Source organism: Myotis daubentonii, chromosome X (genome assembly GCF_963259705.1).
Source record: "Myotis daubentonii chromosome X, mMyoDau2.1, whole genome shotgun sequence".
Taxonomy (NCBI): Eukaryota; Metazoa; Chordata; class Mammalia; order Chiroptera; family Vespertilionidae; genus Myotis; species Myotis daubentonii.
The window spans coordinates 124,121,928-124,143,807 of record NC_081861.1 but is presented as its reverse complement, the minus strand read 5'-3'; the positions used below and the strand labels follow the sequence as shown (position 1 = coordinate 124,143,807).

The 21,880-nt window shown below is 43.5% G+C and overlaps 1 protein-coding gene across 5 annotated transcripts in view; it reads right to left on the bottom strand.

Annotated features, from left to right (window-relative positions):
• Window positions 1–21,880, bottom strand: part of PCYT1B (phosphate cytidylyltransferase 1B, choline) — a 93,351-nt gene that overhangs the window by 23,685 nt on the left and 47,786 nt on the right. For all 5 annotated transcript variants that reach the window (XM_059678575.1, XM_059678576.1, XM_059678577.1 and 2 more), the window contains 4 exons: window positions 19,207–19,323; window positions 10,402–10,553; window positions 7,990–8,068; window positions 2,063–2,205 (listed from right to left, as the gene is read on the bottom strand). In XM_059678575.1, the coding sequence (XP_059534558.1) occupies window positions 2,063–2,205; window positions 7,990–8,068; window positions 10,402–10,553; window positions 19,207–19,323 (491 nt within the window). The remainder of the gene's footprint in view (window positions 1–2,062; window positions 2,206–7,989; window positions 8,069–10,401; window positions 10,554–19,206; window positions 19,324–21,880) is intronic.

The window sequence follows — 21,880 nt, the reverse complement described above, 5'->3', positions numbered from 1 at the left end:
AAAATAAATACATATTTGCAATATATATATATTATATATATTTCAGGAAGGAAGGGAGAGGAAGAGAGGAACAGAAATATCAGTGATGAGAGAAAATCATTGATTGGCTGCCTCCTGCACACCCCACACTGGGGATCGAGCCCACAACCTGGTCATGTGCCCTGACCGGGAATCGAACCGTGACCTCCTGGTTCATAGGTCGATGCTCAACCACTGAGCCATGTCAGCTGGGCCACTCAGCTATTTTTACTATATGGTTATTATAATGGCTCTCAGGGGCAGCACAGAGCAGTAGAATGAGCACTGGATCGGGAGTCACAAGGCTGGGAGGCTGCTGCACCTCCACCTCTACTTTGCTGAGGGGCCTTGGCCAGGTATCCTCTGAGCTCAGCTTTCCTCATTCCTACATGGAGGGACTTGGACAGGGTGACCCTCGGCAGGTTCCGGCCACCTCTGGGGTCCTGTGACTCATCTACACGCCCCTCCAACACATTTGACTCTCTCTCCAGGCTGCAGCCAGGTTTGTTGTCACAGAAAGGGCATGAGAGCATCCATGCCGACTGCACAGCTCCCTGAGCTCAGGGGCTTAGCCACAGGCCGCCTAAAGAGCGTGAGCGAGAACTTTTGGAAATGGCTCGACATGCTTGGATGGTTGACTGAATTCAGTTTAAAAGATCGGTTTAATGTCTTTAAATAACCGGGGCTTAATTCTCTATGAGACACCAAATAATCGCGTTGACTGAATTCTTTTCAGCCACGTATTCTGGTGCCACTTGAAGCTGACATTTTCCACTTTGTTGCCCGGCTTGCATGAAGCCACAGAGCCTGGACCACCAACACACACCCCCTGCCCCGCCCCCGTCTCCTGGGGACAACTAATAATCCCTGATTTACAATTAATGAGCCCTTCCTCATTGTGAAGGGAGCAGTGACCAATCTGTGTAAGCTACTGACTAATTATGGCTGTGCGTAATTCTAAGCATCTAGTTTTATAGAAAAATCCCTCTGAAAATACAGTATTTTGGGGGGTTGAAATTCTGGATGGATGGAGAGTTCTTGTTTTAATCAACTACCTGGGCTCCTTAGAGTCTAGGCAAATACAGTTGTCCAGACTCGCTACCATCACCTCCAGCAACTGGGCTGCCCTCTTTGCTTTTTAACAGTTTGTTTTGCTTGTTTTAAAGATTGTTTTAACAGCTACTCTATTATTAAGCTAACAGCAGCTCTGTGGGAACAATATGGCAGAAATACCCAAGGAAGCCAAAGACTTTAGGCTTTATTTAAGCAGCTGTAATTTCTCTGGACAAGAAAAAACTGTTTTTAAGGTGTCTGGTGAGCATCTGTGAGGTCTTAATAAAATGATAATTTAAAAATGTTAGAACAAGAAAGCGTTTTCTCTGGGTTTAGCTTTCCATCCCTTCTGCCCTCCTTCCTTCCCTCTGAGCAGAAGAGAACTATTTTTGTTGTTGTTGTTAATCCTCACCCGGGGATATTTTTCCATCGATTTTTAGAGAGAGTGAAGGGAGGGGGAGAGACAGAGAGAGAAACATTGATGTGAGAGAGACGCATCAATTGATTGCCTTCTTCCTGGCCCCGACCGGGGCTGGGGATCGAGCCTGCAACCGAGGTACGTGTCCTTGACCAGAATCGAACCGGGGAACCTTCAGTCCAAGGGCCCACCCTCTATCCTTTGAGCCAAACCGGCTAGGACTGGAAGAAAACTCTTGCTTTTCATGAGAGCAGATCTCCCAGAAACCGTTGGCCCAGGCCTGAGAACTCTAAAGAGGTATATTAAGGGGAGGGGAGGGAAGTGAGGCAGTTCCTTTATAAAATGTGGAGCTCACTACCTGTGTTCCTTGGTTGACTTATGTTACCCCTTTGAACACTGGTTTCTCCATCTGTAACATGGGGATGATAATACATCCTTGGGTTGTTATGTGGATTGAATAAGATCATAAATGTAAAACACCAAGAACACAGCGTGGCATATAGTAAGTGCTCAATAAACGGCGACAGTGGTGTGATTTGGTGGTCTTCAGAGGGTACGAAGTGGCACACTTACATTTATGAAGCTGACATTCAGTTCCTTTGCTGTGTACCCTCTCTGGAGGTTGCGACGGGCATACACATCATAGTCTCGGACAATTCTGGTGATGATATCTGATGTTGAGATGCCTTCCGTTCTCTGCGTTGGAACGAACATTCCTGTTCAGATAGGAAAGGGGAGATGACGAGAAAAAAGTAAGAGGGACTTGGTTAACCCATCTTCTTTAATCCTCCTTTGCAGAGAAAAGTTGCAGCTCCTGCTGTGTCATGGAGGTTTTCACATCTGGCCCAGCTGACTCTTCCAAGGCTCAGTTCTGCATGCTCCTGTTCTCCCATTAACACTGAGTGTTCATCATCCTGGACCTGGATGCACCATGCACTCACCCAGCTCCTAGCATTTGCTCATGCTCAGCCCTTCCTTTCTGCCTTGAATCCTCCTTCCCTGCTCACATCAGCCACAGCATTCCACCTCATCCTGCCACGTCCAGTTGCCAGGTTATGCCTTTGGGAAGTCTTTGCTGACACCCCTGGGCAGAATCCTCAACATTTAGGACTTGCAATGAGAATGGTGCCCCCTGCGACTGCATAGAGCATCTTCCACTAACAAAAGTATTTTCAATGTCTGTCTTCTTGTAGAAAGAGAACATTCTGAAAGCACCTAGTATGCCTTGACTGTCTTTGCATCCCCAGCACCAAGATCAGTGCCCCTGTGTCTAGCACAGCGGTTCTCAACCTGTGGGTCGCGACCCCTTTGGGGGTTGAACGACCCTTTCACTGGGGTTGCCTAAGACCATCGGAAAACACATATGTAATTACATATTGTTTTTGTGATTAATCACTATGCTTTAATTATGTTCAATTTGTAACAATGAAATTGGGAGTCACCACAACATGAGGAACTGTATTAAAGAGTCGTGGATGCCGAAACCGGTTTGGCTCAGTGGATAGAGCGTCGGCCTGCGGACTGAAAGGTCCCGGGTTCGATTCCGGTCAAGGGCATGTACCTGGGTTGTGGGCACTTCTCCAGTGGGGGTTGTGCAGGAGGCAGCTGATTGATGTTTCTCTCTCATCGATGTTTCTAACTATCTTTCTCTCTTCCTCTCTGTATAAAATCAATAAAATATATTTTTTAAAAAATAAAGAGTCGTGGTATTAGGAAGGTTGAGAACCACTGGTCTAGCACATGGAAGGTGCTCAAGAAATGCAAATTAAATGAGTAAATGAAGAGAGAATAAAACTGAATCAATGAATTAGTCAGATTATGGCAACTCCCCTTCTTCCCCAAGGAAGTCTGTGTCATGTTATACTGAAGGAAAAGAAGAAAAAGTGTTTTATTTTTGTTTTCTCTGATCTAAAAACATGTTTGCGGGGTGCTAGATGATTTTATCTCCCTAAGACTGTTCTACTCTGGATGGTGATATCCCCACTCAATGACCCTTTCATTTAGAATACGTGGGACTGATTAAAAAAAAAAAAGCAGAGGATGCCAAATTACAATAGAATTTCCTTAAAGTCCTCAGATATATATGGGTATACCAATACAGGGCTAAAAAGAGATCACAAATGTTATCAAAGACAAGAAGCTGGTTTGTGCTTACAGGTGTCAACTGAAATACTGTGTTGGCAATTGAGATCTTTCTACCTGGTATGATTATGGCTACTCAATCAGAGACATCAGCCATGGGACGGCATGATGGAAAGAGTCTAGGGACCATGATGCTGGCTTCTTGGTTTGTAGATTTGGGCAAGTTTCTCAAGCCTCAGAAGGCAAGTTACTTAACCTCAGTCTCCAAAGCTGAGAAACGAGGTGGCTAGATAAGATGACCTTGGGCTCATCCATGCCACTTCCCTCTCCCTCACTCCTTATACCCAATTTCCTTCTAATCATCAATCTACTTCGTAAATGTCTCCCCAACTGATGCAATTGTCTCCATTCTCCAATTCTAAACCAATCTAATGCCATCTTTTGCAAAGATTACAGCAAGAGACTCAATACCACTCTTCAGCGATGCCATTTTTTTGGTCCTCTCAGTTAACTCTCCCTATAGCAAGATCGCAGGGCAGTCTTTCAAAATGCAAGTCATATGCCTACCCAACAGCCTTCACTGGCTTTCTACTGTCCTCTGTATTTAATATATTTTTATTGATTTCAGAGAAGAAGGAAGAGGGAGAGATAGAAACATCAATGATGAGAGAGAATCATTGATCAGCTGCCTCCTGTATGCCCCACACTAGCGATCAAGCCTGCAACCTGGGCATGTGCCCTGACCAGGAATCAAACCATGACTTCCTGGTTCATAGGTTGATGCTCAACCACTGGGCTATGTTGGCTGGGCTACTGTCTTCTGTATTTATATTCAAATCCTTAACCTGGCCCTGCAGCAGCTTGCATTATCTCTTCCCTGTGCTTTTCTCCAGTCCCACCTCAGATGCTCTCCACTTCCTTCACTCCCTAAGTCAAGTCCTTGTGCTACACAGGGGCAGGGGGTACCATTTTAATTGTAGTCCATGGCACTGGGCAACAGTCTGGCCCTGCCTTGGTCCAGCCACACTGAACTTCAGTGTCCTGAAAGGGCTGGCCCCCTCTCTTTACTCTGCCACAAACACACTCCACCTGCTTAACTCTTGGTCATCCATTGGGTTTCACCTTTAGTGTCACTTCCTCAAGGAAATCTCTCAACCCCTGACTGGATCTTCCTGTTCGTTATTTCCCTACCAAGGTCCAACTAACTGCTCATCTCCTTCAGTTATTCCAAGGTCTTTATAAAACAACTTGTTCAATAACTGCCTTCCCGACTTGACTATAAGCTACATGAGGAAAGGAACTGCTCGTGTCTCATTCTCTTCTATAGTCTCAGCATCAGGTGACAATGGAGCACTTATAGGGACATTTGGTGAATGAGTGGCTAGATGAATATTGATCCCTAAATGCCTTTCCAAATCCAGTTTTCTCTGAATCTATCAAGGGGGGGAGGAGTAAATTTTCTAGTCTTCTGGCCCCTCCCAGGGTGTCCCTTCGGAGCTTTCTTTGGAGATCATCTGCATATTGGCAGTATCAGCAGCAGGGTGGCACTGCTGATGTTAAAGACAACACATCCGGTTTCTAATATTCTGTAGCTCAGAAGACAGAGTTGGAGTTCCCACTAGACCAAAAACGTCCTTTATCTCCTTCTAAAAAGGAGGACTCCAGAAAACCAAATGGAAGGCTGAGGATGAAAACATCTAAATGCGTGGGTATAAACAACACTCAAGTGACCCAGCTGTGCAGGGTGCTTTGGTGGGTGGGGAACTCTGAGCTGTCCCAAAGCAGGAAAGGGGGGACCTGAAATAACACTTTGGTGGGAGCAGCAGGGAGCCTTCTGGTGAGAAAGAAGTATGTGCCATCTTTCAGCAGACAGCTATTTCACTCTACCCCTGCCTGCTGAAATGTTAAGAGGATTCTCTGGCTATTCATGGACTTTAACAAATCACTTCGACACTGGTGACATGAGCTCACCCTTTCTTTGAAGTCACAGGGTGAGGCTTCTGTGGCTGAGTAACTAAAAGTTGGCTTTGGGGAGAGATTTGCTTTGTCTGGTTGGGAGGTAGGTCTCTGAAAGAAGCCAAGCCCTCTGCTGCTATAATGAGGCACCCGGCTTCCTCCACATCCTAATTATTGCTCTGCTAAAAATATTCAGTAATGAGTATGATCAGAGAACCTTTTTTATCATGCTTTTCAGAATTGCAGCATTTGGTTATGGAGCTATTTTAAGAAGCAGCAAAGCACATGTTAATGAAGGGAACTTTCAACAGTAGTAGGCAATATTAGAATGATGATGATGATGTGGACCTTACAGTCTACTTCATTTAAGCCCCATCTTTTAATCCAGCTTTGCAGTTGGATTTTGACATGTAGCTTTGATAAGCAGAGTAGAGTACTGTAAACTTTAATTCATGCCCTTGATACCTCTGGCTTCATTTAACGTGATTTCTGACAGGCAAAGTATACCTCAAGTATAAAAGCCAAATGTGGAGGCTTAGGCCATTTCTGAGCATCTTTCTCCCACGATGAATACGCTGGCCTCCTCTACCTGGACCCTAAACAGATCTCTGCTGTGGGCCTTCATTGGTGAGGACTCAACAGAGCAAATCAGTGGATCATAAGAATGGGTCCCTGTGCATAAGAAAAGTCACACATAGGCTTATGCCTGTGCTCCCAGGGCAAGTAAAATACCATCTGACTATTCAATTTGGAGATGAGAATTGTGGTGAAGTAAACATGAGCACAGTTCCCATCCCCTGAAATCTGGGCTGGCCTTAGTGACTTGCTTATAACAAACTGACTGTAGTATCAATCAGCAGTCGCCAACTGGTGGTCCGTGGACCACTGGTGGTCCGTGAGGTCCGAAAGGTTGGCGACCGCTGGTATAAATGACACCAGGTGACTTCCAGGGCTAGGGCAAAAAAAGTTGGCGGCTTCTATTAAGATGGCAAGCCCTCCGGATGCCTCCTCTTAGGACGCACACTCTTAGAACCCAGCCACCATGCTCTGAGAAGCCCATATGACCCAGGAGAGCCATGTGTAGGTGCTCCAAGGTCAAGCCCAACTGAACTCCCTGTGGGCAGCCAGCACCTGTTGCCAGCAACAGTTGGGACTTTAGATAACTGCAGCCCCAGCCAACATCTGACAACAGTCGTTTGAGACACCCAGCCAAACCCTCCACTCTTTTAGGTCACTAAACTGGGGCGGGGGGATAATTTCTAATGCAGCAATACGGTGCTGAATAGCATAGAGTTAGAAAAACGTTGGAGCTGTTCCTACACCTAAATAGCTAGAGTTGAGGTTTGACTCCCTAAAATCGGGAAAGCAACTTTTCTTAGCCCACTAGCGGTCATCCACCCAGAAGGAAAACCACCACTGAGTGCTTGTCCCTACTCTGGACAGTAGCTGAGGAACTGTCACCCTGGGATATATTGGTTCCATTAATCCTGGGGGTGATCCGGGGTGAACCAGAATCCCTGGTCTGGATTCTCACTACTCTAGGGGAGATCTATAGACCTGCAGCTTCTAACAACCTGGGGGCTCATTGGAAATGGGGATCTTGGGTCCCACCAGGCCCACTGAATCCAAACCTGCACTTTGAAAGGACCCTGAAGGGATCTGTAGGCACATTCCCAGTTGACAAGCACGGGTCTCTATTGGGTCCTTCAGAGCAGTGTTAGAAAAGGAGCAGCTGGCTCACAACTCAGATCTTACAAAGACTTAAACTGATGTAACTGATGCCCCAGTCAGTTCCTCCCCCTCCCAGACATGTTCCACAGCACCCTTGCAAGTCCGACGTGTATGGGGCTTCCTTTCTTAGAACTCCTTACAAACAAGATCAGGATTTGAAAACATCAGACCTCCCATTCTTACCTAATGCTTTTATAATTATTCAAAGTGTGTGTATACACCTTTTTTGAGACATCCTATATTTTACTGGAATCTACAAAAACTTATCCATGCTTTCTGTCCTCTGCATGTGGTATTCTGAGGATATTATTGTCATGTGACAAGATGATATACGGCAGGACTAGACTTGGCAGACAATGAGTCCAGATTGTTAATTAGCCAGTTATCTGTCGTCTTCTGGAAGGAACTTTCTTCGGAGTGTAAAATAATTTCATTGTGAGGACTTCATTGTGAATGAGGAAAATGATTGCCCTTTAAACCACAGGGTCCTGTGAGTTTGGTCTGATGAAGCCTTAAACCGGAAGTTGAATACTTTGGGGCTCAGGTTAATCCCTATATAAATACCTAACTGGGGTCTGCACCATTTAGCACATGTGAACAGAGGCTTGAAAAGGCTACTTGGGAGACCTCTGAAATTCCAATTGGTATGTCTATACTGGAGACGTAGGGCAGATGCCGCACTAAACCTGATTATTGTGCCACAGTAGACAGCGGAGCCGAAAACTCCTCACCTGCTTCCTTTATGTGCTTGTAAACATCATCTGAGCCAGCAGATGAGTACGGAATGTCATCATGGGCCACAAAGTCAATCTGTTAGAGAGAGAAGAGTGATGTCACCACTGGGGTGGATGTGCATATCTGCAATTTGAAAACGCCTTTTTGAAATAAAGCAGCTGGAATAAAGCAGTTGAAATAAGCAGTTTATAATGTGGCTTGGAATCCTGGACTGAAAGGTATTTCCAACCATCTCCATGTCTGTGAGAGAATGGGAACTAGATTGGTTTCTCTCCTTTGCTGGTCCCCCTTTCTTCTACCGCTGACAGTAGGTTTTCTTGGCCTCTTGTTTTTTCTGCCTCTAAACTTTGTCTTTTAGAGAATTCATTCATTCTTCACACTTGAGTCACCGCTGCTATGATGAGGAACCCAAGTCTCCATTTCCTGTCCCATTGATGGCAATAGGCACTCACACTTAAGTGCCATCTTATACGGTATTATGGAAATGAATTTAGTCTGATGAATGAATTTTATCTCTTTTCTCATTTGATTTTTCATAACCAACTTGTGAGGTAAGTAGGGTGCATATTATTATTTCAGTTGGGACATAAGGCTGCTGAATCTGGAAAACTTATTAGATTTGCCCAAAGTCACCCTTTTCTCTCTTACTACCCCTCACTGTCTCTTTAAAATCCATCTACCTGGAATTTCATTCATCCTGAAAACTGGTGCCCCCTTCTAAGGGCACCTCCATTTTTCCAGTTCACCTAGGCCCCAAACACCTTGGAAGTGGCCCGCCTCACTTCCTCTCTGTTGCTACTACACTAATCCAGGGTCACGTCACCTGATTATTGATATCAATTTGTACCTGACCTTCCTCACTACAGGCTCCTGTCCAAGTCATTCCTCTGTCACCTGGGGGATCTTCCTTAAACAGAATTTTCTCTGTGTCATCCTTGTGCCTGCTGACTTCACTAGTTCTGTTTCCTCCTACATCAAGTAAAACCTCCTTACCTACCTTTCAAAGCCCTTTATAACACACCTACACTCCACCTTGAGAGGTAGTTTGGAATAGCAGTTTAATTTGCATGGATGTGATTCTTGCCCCACCACTTACTAGCTACCTAACTTATAAATTGGTGGTAAAGATTAAATCAGGATTTCTCAAACTCGGTACCAGTGACATTTTGACCTAATCATTCTTTTTGGTGGGGTGTCTGTCCTGTGCACTGTAGGATGCTTAGTAGCACCCTACCATTTACCCACTAGATGCCAGTAGCACCCCTCTTGTTTAAGTGTTTAAAAATAATAACTGGCACATAGTACTCAATGTTAGTTATTATTATTCTTAGTACTCAAACTTAGTTCCTCCTCCTGTCCAATATAAAATAATAATAATAATAACAACAACAACAACTTCTCAGGGTAGCCATGAAATTGAGTACAATTTGTGTAAGAGCAAAGGACTTAGCACAGGGCTGGGCACATAGTGAATACTCAGAAAGTGGCAGCCATCATCACCATCATGAGTACTTCCATAATGCCTAGCACAAGTTGAATATACAATAGATGCTTAATAAAAATGTGTTAGTGATTGCTGGAAGTAAATTATATTGTAGTTCTTCCATTTTCTTTTTATTCTTGCTGGGACATTGTCTCCTCTGCTATTACCGATGCACATTTATCAGTGTTCTCTATTCTCTTCTGCATGGTGAATTTAAAAATAGACAAGAAAACTCTTAGAACTGCTTAATCTTATTTTTTTGTGCTGCTTATAAAAGAATAGCTCCTAATGTGGGTCTGGTAGGGAGATACAAAGCACATAATTTGATGCAAATCAAACGAATTTTTCATGTTTTCAACTAATACAAATCTTGTATCAGTAGGAGTCTCAGGGTCACAAAATCATAGATATAAAGTTCTTTCCCTAACGGCTGACCCCTGCCCTTCTGGATAAGATGTGTGTTCATTTGTTCTGTGAAAAATGCTGCCTGTGAATCTATAAGCACAAATAATGACAGTGGTGATGGTGACGATAATGACATTTTTGGAGCTCTTGCTATGAGCCAGCCACTGTTCCAAAGGTTTCACTTAGATGAGCTCATTAGATCCTCAAAACAGCCCCAGGAGGAAAGCACTAATATCATCCCATTTTACAGTTTAGGTCAATATTTTGCTCAAGGTTAGGAAGGGATAGAGGCTGGAGTTGGACCTGTTGGGGGCCTAACTCCAGAGCCCACACTGAAGAAGTGAGAGGCTATCAGTCCCCAGGATCGGGCAGGAGAGAGGGGCTCCATCAAGTGGCACCAAATGGCAGTTCCTGAAGTCCCCTCTTTTAGGAATTGGTAGAGTCTTTGGGCTTTCTGGGCATTGGCTGCAGAGCCAGGTGCCTTAATTCTGCTACTTAGAGAACAGGGGAGAGTAAGTACCTTGTGTTTTTCCAAAAACTCTGGGGTGAGTGTCCATGGAGCATCTCTGATGACTTCGTCCACATAGCGACAGTGTCTGAGAGCCTCGTATCGCTCCGCTTCATTCATCACGGTAAAACCTTTGAATTTGTGGGTAAGGTCGTCACTGCAAACTGAAACAGGCAAGTGCATTAAATGCTGTTAGCTGGCCCGGGTAACCGAAGCGGTACCTACATGGCTTCTTTAGCGAGACAAAAGGAGCTCAGTCTCGCTAGGTGCTTTGCATAATCGAACTCTGTTTTCTACGGAACAAAGGCTCAGGAAAGGGAAGCAAGCTGCAATGCAGCAGCAATCAGAATTTCATTTCAGTGCTAATTACAACTGCATTCTCCGCGGTGGCTTTTATTAAAATTATTCTCCACACTACTAATGTGACTTTCATTTGCTTTTTATTTCCCTAGCCCATCCTTCAGTGAAAATGACTATTTAGAAATAAAATGATCAAATGGAGAGACAGAGAAGGGAGAGAGAGGAGAGGCATCAAGAGGCCTGAAGTATAGAAGGTTTGAATAATCAGTTCCAATTCCTTTATTAGATCACTGTACATAGTAACCCAAGTGTAACTCACGTGCGTGTACATGTGCCTACGTGCGCAGCATACTTCTGTTTTCTGGATTGAGGACCAGTCCTGACACATCCAGCCACACAATCAAGAGGAGGAAGTCATGAAATACCAAGTCTGCTCTAACAGAGTTCATCCTCCCCACATCTTTATCCTCTCGAGATCTCGGGTTCCTTTTGAACCCTCAAATGGGAATAGTAATAACCTCCACTATTGGCCTTAGAATGGAGTTGTTGGGGATTTACATAAAAGTGCTTCAAAACAAACAGCACAATAAATACTATTCGTTATCCTATGCAGAATATCTTTTTTGTTGGCAAAGGCAGCTTTCTGGGGCTTTACTACACGTCAGGGAAAAATGTCATTGTGGGTACAGTCCCTGCTGCAGTGGTCAGATTACCCCAACTGCTTCTTAAGATGAGTTTTTTCCCCCCCTCAAGGTAATATGAACACACAATAAATTTACAAATTTTCAGTGTATGTGACATGTTTTAAAAACAAAAATGTTAGCCCTGGATGGGAGGCTCCGTTGGTTGGAGCATTGTCCCATACACCAAAAGGGTGCACGTTTGATTTTCGGGCAGGACACATACCTAGGTTGCAGGTTTGATCCCTGGTCTGGGCGGGTACAGGAGGCAAGCAATCGATGTTCTCAATCTCTCTCTCTCCTTTCCTCTCTCTAAAATTGATAAAACATATTCTTGAGTGAGGATTTAAAAAAATGCAATCACTTTCTTGGAACCAAATTATGATCCATATTCAGGACCAAATCTGGCGACAGAGCTGGTACAGCTTATGGCCATGCCTGGGATTCTTGGAAAAGCTCCTGTTGCAGCCCTCATATACTCCACATCCAAACCCTCAGCAAAACTGCTGGCTGTGCCTTCACAGTGGGGCTAGAAGTCATGTTGTTCTTACCACCTTCACTGCTCCCTTCCCGGCCCATTCCCCACCTCTCCTATAGGTTCCTACAGTGGCCTCCTATCTGGTCTCTTGCACACCTCCTGTTCTCATCAGCCACAATGATCCTGTTAAAATTCGTTAAACTCTGTCATTCATTTCCAGGCTCAGAACTCTCCCCATTTTCCCCAGAGTAAAAGCTAAACTCCTCCAGTGGCCTACAGGCTCCTCCTACAAGAGCCACAGCTCCACCCACTCCGTGCCTCTTTGACTGCATCTTTTATTTCATCCCAGCCCCTGACTTCCTTGCTGTTTCCTGAAGCCACTGGAATACTCTTTAGGTCAGGGCTTCACATTTTCTGTTCCCCAAATCTGGACAGCTTTGTTACAATTATCCATAGGGCTCATTCCCTGTCCTCCCTCAAGTCTTCCCCGACCATCCTATTCTAAACTGTGACCCCACCACTGCCACGGGCAGTCCCAATCCCCTCCCCAGTTTGCTTCTTGCCATAGAGTTTGTCATCATATAATTGTCTTATTTAATTTTGTTTATGGTTGGTGTCCTTCTACTAAAATATAAGCTCCCTGGAAACAGGGACTTTTTTGTCTCTTTCATTTTCTGATGACCCATAGTAGGCTTATAACAAATATTTGTTGAATGAATTAACAGTGCCTGATATATATAGATTAGAGGTCCGGTGCACAAGATTCGTGCACTGGAGGCGGGGGGGGCGGGGCGGGGGGGCGTCCCTCAGCCCAGCCTGCACCCTCTCACAGTCCGGGAACCCTCTGGGGATGTCCGCCTCCTGGCTTAGACCCAATTCCCAGGCAGTGCGACATCCCTCTTGCAGTCCAGGGCTCTCACAATCTAGGACCCCTTGCTCCTTACCACCCGCCTGCAGCAGAGGCAGGAGAGGCTCCCACCACCGCTGCAGTGCTTGCCAGCTGTGAGCCCAGCTTCTGGCTGAGCTGCGCTCCCCCTGTAGGAGTGCATTGACCACCAGGGGGCAGCTCCTGCATTGAGCGTCTGCCCCCTGGTGGTCAGTGTATATCATAGCGACCGGTCATGCCACCATTTGGTCGATTTGCATATTAGGGTTTTATTATATAGGATGCTCAATAAATGTTTACTATGATTTAAAATAATAGATGTATATCTACAGGCACATTTCAACACCATACATGCAAGTAAGAGGCCAGTGGATCTCTAGATACACATGTGTATGCCTATATATCTCCTATACATATTTCCTTAGATGCTGCATAGACATATATAGAACACAATAGAGAAAACAGTATAGTGGTGGTTTATATTACTGTAACACCATCGGCCACATGGCTGACTTGAAAACCTTGATTACTATCAGAACTATATAAAGACATTGTTAAATATAAAGATGAGTGGGCCCCACATCCCATGGTTTTGACTCAGGGGGTGCTATGGTCTGAATGTGTCCTCTCCGAATTACTCCCAAAGGTAATGATATGGGAGGTGGACCCTTCAGGGGTACAAAAGTCATGAGGGTGGATTAGTGTCTTATAAAAGAGGCTCCAGAGAGCTCCTTAGAACCTTCTACCATGTAAGAAAACAAGAAGGTGCCATCTATGAATCAGGAAGAGGCCCCTCACCAGAAGGAGACCATGTCAGCACCTTGATCTTAGGCTCCCCAGACTCTAGGACTGTGAGAAATAAACTTCCGTTGTTGTTAAGCTACCCAGTCTGTGGTATCTTGTTGTAGCAGCCTGAATGAACTAAGACAGTGGGTCTGGAGTGGGGTCCAGGCACTCCATTTTTCACAAGTTTCAGGGAAAATTCTGATGCATAAAACATTTGAAAGTCCCTGAAGTATATTATGAACATCTTGAGTAAAGAGCCCAGCCTGTTTTTTAATCATCCATCATGCCCAGCTGTCGTGGGGTGGGGCGGGGGACAAGGAGTAGGGCCATAATGACTATGTTATGTGTATTGATTCACTGACTATGTTAGCTTTTGATTCCCTAAATAGGAATCATTTATGAGCCAAGCTATACAATTTAAAAATTGATCTAAGACTTTAAATGTTCTTTTAGGACTTGACTAAAATACTACCTCAGGAATCATATTGAGCAGAAATGGATTTCAGATCCATCAATTTTCTATTGTAAAGAATACAAAACTAGCCCTAGCCAGTTTGGCTCAGTGCATAAAGCATTGGCCTGCGGACTGAAGGGTCCTAGGGTTCGATTCCCATCAAGGGCACCTACCTCAATTGCAGGCTCCATCCCCAACCCTGCTGGAGGCAACCAATCGATGTGTCTCTCTCATATAGATGGTTCTCTCTTTGTCTCCCCCCCCCCTCTTCTACTCTCTAAATATCAATGCAAAAATATCCTCGGGTAAGTATTAACAACAACAGCAAAAAAGAACATAAAACGAGGCTGGGTTATATCCCACCCCCCTTTTGAACCTGCACCTGAGTAATTTGGTATAACTTCTAGGTGGCCGAGGTAATGGCCTCCTGACCAAGCATAGAGAAAACAAACATCCTGTTTATGCCAATACAGGGTCCTATTTTCATACCCCACAAGTGACCTCAAGAAGCAGCTGAACACGCTGATCAGTTATTGTCTAAACATTAATTACACCCAGAGCAGCACTGTTGTTCTTGAGTCTTGGCAAATGCACTCTGACAACCAGATGGAGAACTCGGAGCCATGGTGTTCCATGGATGAATGCACTGAGCCTATCTGGGAGCTCACTGTACTCAAAATATTACCAGTACCCCTAAACTTATTGGGTGATCACTTCATAAGATATATTAATGTCTAATCACTAATTGAAGTATAATTGAAAAATACATTTTTTTTGAAAAAAAAGTTTTAAATTAAAAAATATATATTGCCAGTACCTCTCAGGAGAAAAAAAATATAACATAGGGGTTGGACTTTGGATTTGGTTTGGGTTCTAATGCTGGCTCTGTTGTCCCTGGTAAAGTTATTCAAACTCTTTAAGCCTCAGTTGTCTGTCTTTAAAACATGGCAAAGTTTTGAGAATTAAATTTGATCATCTGTATGAGCTCAGTAACGTTTGCCATTTCTTTATTTTTAAATATATTTGTATTGATTTCAGAGAAGAAAGGAGAGGGAGAGAGAGATAGAAACATCAATGATGAGAGAGAATCATTGATCGGTTGCCTCCTATACACCCCACACTGGGGATCGAGCCCACAACCTGGGCATGTGCCCTTGACCGGAATCAAACTGTGACCTCCTGGTCCATAGGTTGACGCTCAACCATCGAGCCACACCGGCCGGGCTGTCATTTATTAATAGTAGTAGAAATATAGGACCACTGATGGCAATATTCATTTGTGTTTTGGGCTCTGTCTTTGCCCTGTTCCCACTCCAAGCAGGCCTCCAGCTTCGTGTAACAGCCCCTCCCCCCCCTACACACACAAAAGTTGTGAAGTTCATGTTGCTGGCAGATAGCATGCCCTTCTGGCTACTGTTTCCCTATAGCCAGAGATCCTTGGTGGGTTTCTGAAAGGAAGAAGACACAGAGAGAAGATTCCTCCAAATGAGGAGGAATTCCTCCAAAGGTCTGTGGAGCCCAAAGCAACAGGTGCTAGCAGCAGAGCCTCTGGGAATGAGGGCCATGCTGCCCTGAGCACTGGGTTCCGCCGGGGCACCGACCACAGGTGCCTCACCTTGTACAGTGGACCTGGTCCTTTCTAATCATTTTGTGGGCTTGGATGATACGGGCAGTGCAAAAATAGTGCTTGGCTGAAGACTAGAAGCCCCTCTCTTGTTTCTGTAAATATTTTGAAATTTTGTTTGACTCTGGGGAGCTGAAGAGAGCCCAACAAGGACCAGACTGAATTTCCTACCAGTCAGGCAAAATGCGGTCTCCGAGGAATATTTCATTTCAATTAAAATACCATAGAGCACAAACCCACATTTATGGGGCAATGTTTGTGTCTGCTATAGTCCGAGTAGCACTGGGTTTATTATTGCCTCTTATTCCCCTCCTGTGAGGCAGAAATGGGGATTTGGTGACTCAAATCCTTAAACAATTAAAACAAACCAACAAGCTCTCCAATATAAATGTTAATTTCTTGACTTGTTTTTAAATGACTGGTTTTAAATTAAAATAGAGAAAACAGCTTTACAACTGGACAGTTTTGATTCGCTAAAATAATACCAGCAAGATAAGCTTGCATAAAACCATTTTGTGCCTGTTTCTATGTATTAGGTAGATCTGCTATGTCTCCCAGTGTTGGCAGGGTGGCCTTATGTGGTAGGTGTCCAGTGGGACAGGCCCTTTGATCCTCTAGCTGGGTGCTCCGGGAATGTCCCTCGTGTGGGTTAGGTGGGCCCTCCTGTTGTAACTGAGTCTTGATTTCTATTGGCCCGTTCATGTGTGGGATCGACACTCAGGCTGGCTGGCTGTGAGGCTCAACCCTGACCACAGTGTGCAAGCTGCTGTGTCGCTACTGACTACACTCAGTGGAATTCATCTCAGCAGGGTCTGGTGCTTGCCAAGATCTCCCTTTGGATATACTGTGTGCAGAGCTTATTGGATCCTGTTCTGATGTTATCTGAAGCTGGCCACTGGGTGTGTTGGTTTCTGGGGCCTCTTGGGAGGGACTCTGGTGCAGGCCAATGCAAGACGCTGCCTGTGACTGGTCCTTGGCAACCTGTTTGGAACTACAAGTGATCCACAGTTTGTGGCTGCCTCTGCTTGGCCTGGGTGCATGGAGGAAGGACCAAGCTGCACACTACGGCTAGCTTTTACCAGCACAGGGCCCAGGGCACCCCAAAGCACCCCAAGATCCACTTCCAACTGTCGGCTGTCTGTTAAGCTCAGGCATTGAAAGAACCTCTGGCTGTATTCCTCAGCAGGGCATAAGCTCCATGGGGTGAGTAAATTGCTTTCAAGTAAAAGAGTAAGGGTTATAATTAAGAGTCATGTGGTAAGTCTTGGTAAAGCCTTTTTCTTATACTTCCCAGAAAGGGAGAAAGCAAATAATTCTAATAGCTTGGTAATAAATCTTTTTGTAGGTCAGGTCATTTCATATCCATAGCTTCCAAGAAATTTTTAAAGGAGATCTCAATAAACTGTCACTGGATAGACTGTTACAATTATTATTATTTTTTTTTTTTACAATTATTTTTTATGACAATAGAAATAAATTATTTTTGTGATATTTGGAAAATAACTCATGAATTCAATAATTGAGTGGCATCGTCGTAACAAACTTCTTTCATTCCCATCTAAATATTTGTGTGAACAAAATACTTCAGCACTTACATCTATAACAAGAAATCTTATATAATAAAAGGGTAATATACAAATTGACCAAATGGCAGAACGACTGGTCTCTATGACGTGCACTGACCATCAGGAGGCAGATGCTCAATGCAGGAGCTGCCCCCTGGTGGTCAGTGTGCTCCCACAGGGGGAGCACCGCTCAGCCAGAAGTCAGGCTCATGGCTGGCAAGCACAGCGGCGGTAGGGAGGGGCCTTTCTCCTGCCTCAGTGGCAGCGCTAAGATGTCTGACTGCAGCTTAGGCGGGGAGTGGGCCTAAGCCATTAGTCGGACATCCTCCAAGGGCTCACAGACTGTGAAAGGGTGCAGGCTGGGCTGAGGGGACCCCCCGCAAGTGCACAAATGTCATGTATCGGGCCTCTAGTATAGGAATAAAACCAATGTTAAACTATGTCTCATTCTAGCAATAATAAATTCATCCACAAATAATGAGATCCGCTCATCTCATTTGACACCAAACAGGTTAAATGTCGAAGAAAACATTTCAAAAGACACCAGAAGGGGGGTAAAAACACCTTACCAATTAGAAGTGCAAGGTTAAAAATTATATTGGACTTCTCCCCAGAAACAATGCAAGCAAGAAGAGAATGGAGAAATATTTACAGGGTTGAGAGAAAAGAACCTACCTACCCACCTAGAATTCTGTACCCTGCAAAATTATCCTTTAAAAGGAAAGGAGAAATAAAGACTTCCTCAGACAAACACAAATTAAGGAAATTTGTTCCCAGTAGACCTGCTTTGCAATAAGTGTTTTAAAAAGGCCTTCAGAGGGGAAAAAAAGTTCTTCAGAGAGAAGGAAAATGATATGTTAGAAATTTGAATCTACATAAAGAAAAGAAGAACATTAGAGAATGAATAAGTTAACTTTTATTTGTCTTATTCTTAATTCATCTAACAGGTAACACTTTGTTTTAAATAATAACAGCAAGAATGTAGTCAATCATGTATGACATCTATATGCTTATATATAAGTGAAATGAATAACAGCAATAATTCAAGGGATAGGAAGGAGGAATTAGAAATATTTTATTATTATAAGGAACTTGCACTACTGGTACAGTGTTATTTGAAAGTGGACTTGGCTTAGTTAGAATGTATATTGCAAATTCTAAGTCAACCACTAAAAAAGTGAAAAAAGAAGTATAATTGATATGTTAAGAAAGGAGAGAAAATAGAAGAATGCCTGGCACATAGTAGGATCTCAATAAATAGTTAACTATTTCTTTAACACACTGTTTATAAATTCAACGAATTGAATATAGGCCACTAATGTTAATACATCATTCTCAGCGCTTTGGGTCATACAAAGGAAATAGATAATGATCTTGTTTAACCTTAATCATTCTGAACCCCTTTCAGCTCTCCAAGATTTGATATCCAAATAATATTGCTTTTCTCCTAACCTTCTCGAAAATTTTAGAAACATAAATTGGATCAAGTCTCAAACACAAGAAGAAAAGCATTCATGGAAAACAGGAAGCAGCCCTAGCTGGTTTGGCTCAGTGGATAGAGTGTCAGCCTGTGGACTGAAGGGTCCCGGGCTCGATTCTGGTCAAGGGCAGTTATATCGGTTGCAGGCTCGATCCCCAGCCATGGTTGGGGTGTGTGCAGGGTGGGGGTGGGGGTGAGCAACCAATCGATGCATCTCTCTTACACGATGTTTCTCTCTCTGTCTCCCCCCCTCCCTTCCACTCTCTCTAAAAATTAACCGAAAAATATCCTCGGGTGAGGATTAATGGGGAAAAAAAGAAAGAAAACATAGAGACGTTACCCTGTCTCTCTCTCTGGGGATTAGTGATGTATAAATCACATGTTATAATCCCGTTTCAGTTTTTGAAACATCATTTTAAATTTCAGACAGCAAACTTGTGAATCAATATGGGCTAAATTGGAAGCATTAACAATGTGAAATTTTAATAAAACTCTGAAAGGGGTCCTGTATAGGAAGCACATTATAAAGGAGTTTTCTAGACAAAGAGAAAATGCACTTCTTACCTCCTACTAATAAGTAGCTGTTGGGAAACAGTGTTTTTGCTTGCATAAGTGCCCTTGCGTGGCCTGAGTGGAAAAGGTCAAATATCCCATCGGCATATACTCTGACGGGTCTGTCAACTGTGGGAGAAAGAAAGCATCATGAACAGAACTGCAGAATAGCAAATCCCAGTTACCTGATTCTCCCATCAGTATGGCACTACAGGAAGGTTACCTGGATAAAACACAAGGTCTACGCACCATCAATTTCATATTAATGCAGGAAAGTAATTTTACAAAGAGGTTCTTGGGAAGACATCAGAGCAGAGTAGAAACATAGCAAAATGAAGACTGACCCAGAACACACACTTTAAGGCAACAGGAAAGACAAACACAGAGCACTGGGGACTTCTCTTGACCCAGAGTGGAGTCTTGGGAGTCTGAGCCAGCACATTCAGACAGACCAGGAATAACCACAGGGTTGGCAGAGTCAGTCCAGTGTCGAGGAATGTCGAGGCAGGAGTAACAGAGGAGCTCAATGAAAAGGACAAATGACTTCATTTTTGAGTTTGGCAGTCTTGAATGAAGACCCCTGAGTCCTGTTCCCAGAGACAGTGTTGTGCAGGAGTAGCTCATACTGCTCAGAGAGACAGTGATGCACCTTTATTCCAAAATCCAATCACACTGGCAGCCTGCAATCAGTCTCGGTAGGAATATTTATACCACAGAAATTAGCAAATGCTACCAATCAGGGCTTACTAGTATGTCCCTCCTGGAGGGCCAATTGTTAAGCATTTACCAGCATACTACTGCACAAGGGTCACTCCCTAATCTCTTTGGTATCCATGAGAGATGTGGGAGGGGGACGCACATGCCCCAAAAAGAAGAGAATCAGCGTACAAAAGTTACATGTGGGTGTGGGCCTCAGGGTTGGAGGCAAGCCACCAACACTACGGTTCTGCCTAAGGAGAGAGGACAAGAGTGAAGAGGCCACAGCAGACACTCTGACAATGGCATACAGAGCCCTCAGAAGTACCATTCCACGAGGAAGAGGGACTAACTTCACCACAGCCCTCTGGAAGCCAGGAGACTGGCCATGCAGGCTAGCAAATGCAGGATGACACTTTTGTCATCCCAAAGACATATCCCCTCAAAGAAGAGGGCTCTATTGGGGTTATGGGGCTTGGGTGCCAACTTTTACACCATTCTGGACTCACAACGAAGGAACTACAAAGTGAAAATATGGCAAACTGAACACACACACACACACACACACACACACACACACTCCTCCACTTCCTCCCAAACACAAGAATTACAGAGAAAAAAATGGAAAAGGTAGAATACCCCAAGGGCAGAGGAAATAAGGAAGGCAATGACAGTGAATGAGAGCAGTCCATAACATTTTGGAAAGTTGGTTTTCAAGTGCAGAATGACTACGGGTAGCCAGGCTCCGGAGTGGGGCATGTAGGCAAAGGGACTGCTGGTTTGTGTTTGTTATAAGCCTAAGAGTCTTATGGACTCTTTAAACTACGAGCATGAATTATGTTAATGCTATAAAAATACATTTTAAAAAAGAAATCCATGCAAACTTTGGTTGAGTGATCTTTAAGACTTAGATTTAAAGTTGTGATTATTTCTTGATGTGGTACAAACTCATTAATTTGGAACATAAATGAAAAGAAATGTTACATTAATAGATTCAGATGGTAAAATATTTCTGATAAATTTAATTTCTCTAATAAAAAATCTTGAGGCTTTATGTCAGACAGGGAATTGCAATTATTTCCAATTATATACCATTTTGAACAAACAGAATTGCCTTCACAGGATTATCCTGTATTCTAAATAAGGCACAGTAAATAGAAAATGCTTTGAAATAACAAACTGCCTAATGAGGGATCCTTGGTTTCAATGCTCTTATTCAATTTGATTTCAATTGAGGAAAATTTGTTTTAAGTTGTAAACCCCAGAGGAAAGCAGATGGCAATTTTGCAGAACTTTTCCTTATTGATTCAGAGGTGATCAAGATAAATGGATTCAGGAAGCAGGGAGGGAAGAAAAGTAAAGAAAGATGGTATAATTACCGAGAAAAAGGCCATTTAGGAAATCTTTTAACAGTATTTGTGCAGTTGATTTTGCAATAAGTTCACGTTTACAACTGTAATGTGTCAGCAGTTTCCAGGCTGGGAAACTCTACAGGACCAAAAGCAAAGAAAAGAAAAGAAAAGAAAAGGAATCCTGCCTCTTCAACAAATAAACTTCAAGAAAAAAAAAGAGAAAGAGAAAAATGGAAGGAGGACCTGCAGATTAGAAGAAATTTAGAAGACATATCAATATATTGTAGTGTATAGACATTATTTGGATTTGGGTTCAAACAAATTATATATAAATGATGATGTAAGATAACAGAATTGTAACACTGAATATTTGATTATATTAAAGCATTACTGGTAATTTTTCAGGCGAGATAATGGTATAGTGATAATGCTTTAAAAATAGTATATATATATATATATATATATATATATTCACAACTACTTATAAATGAAACTAATGATAAGAAGCCCTATCATTCAAATAATTCAAGAGGAAAGAATATATGGGGCATGCATGGGGCAAGACTGGCCATGGGTTGGTGGCTGTTAGGTATGGGTAACAGACTCATGAGGTTTCATCATGAGGTTTTACTTTTGTG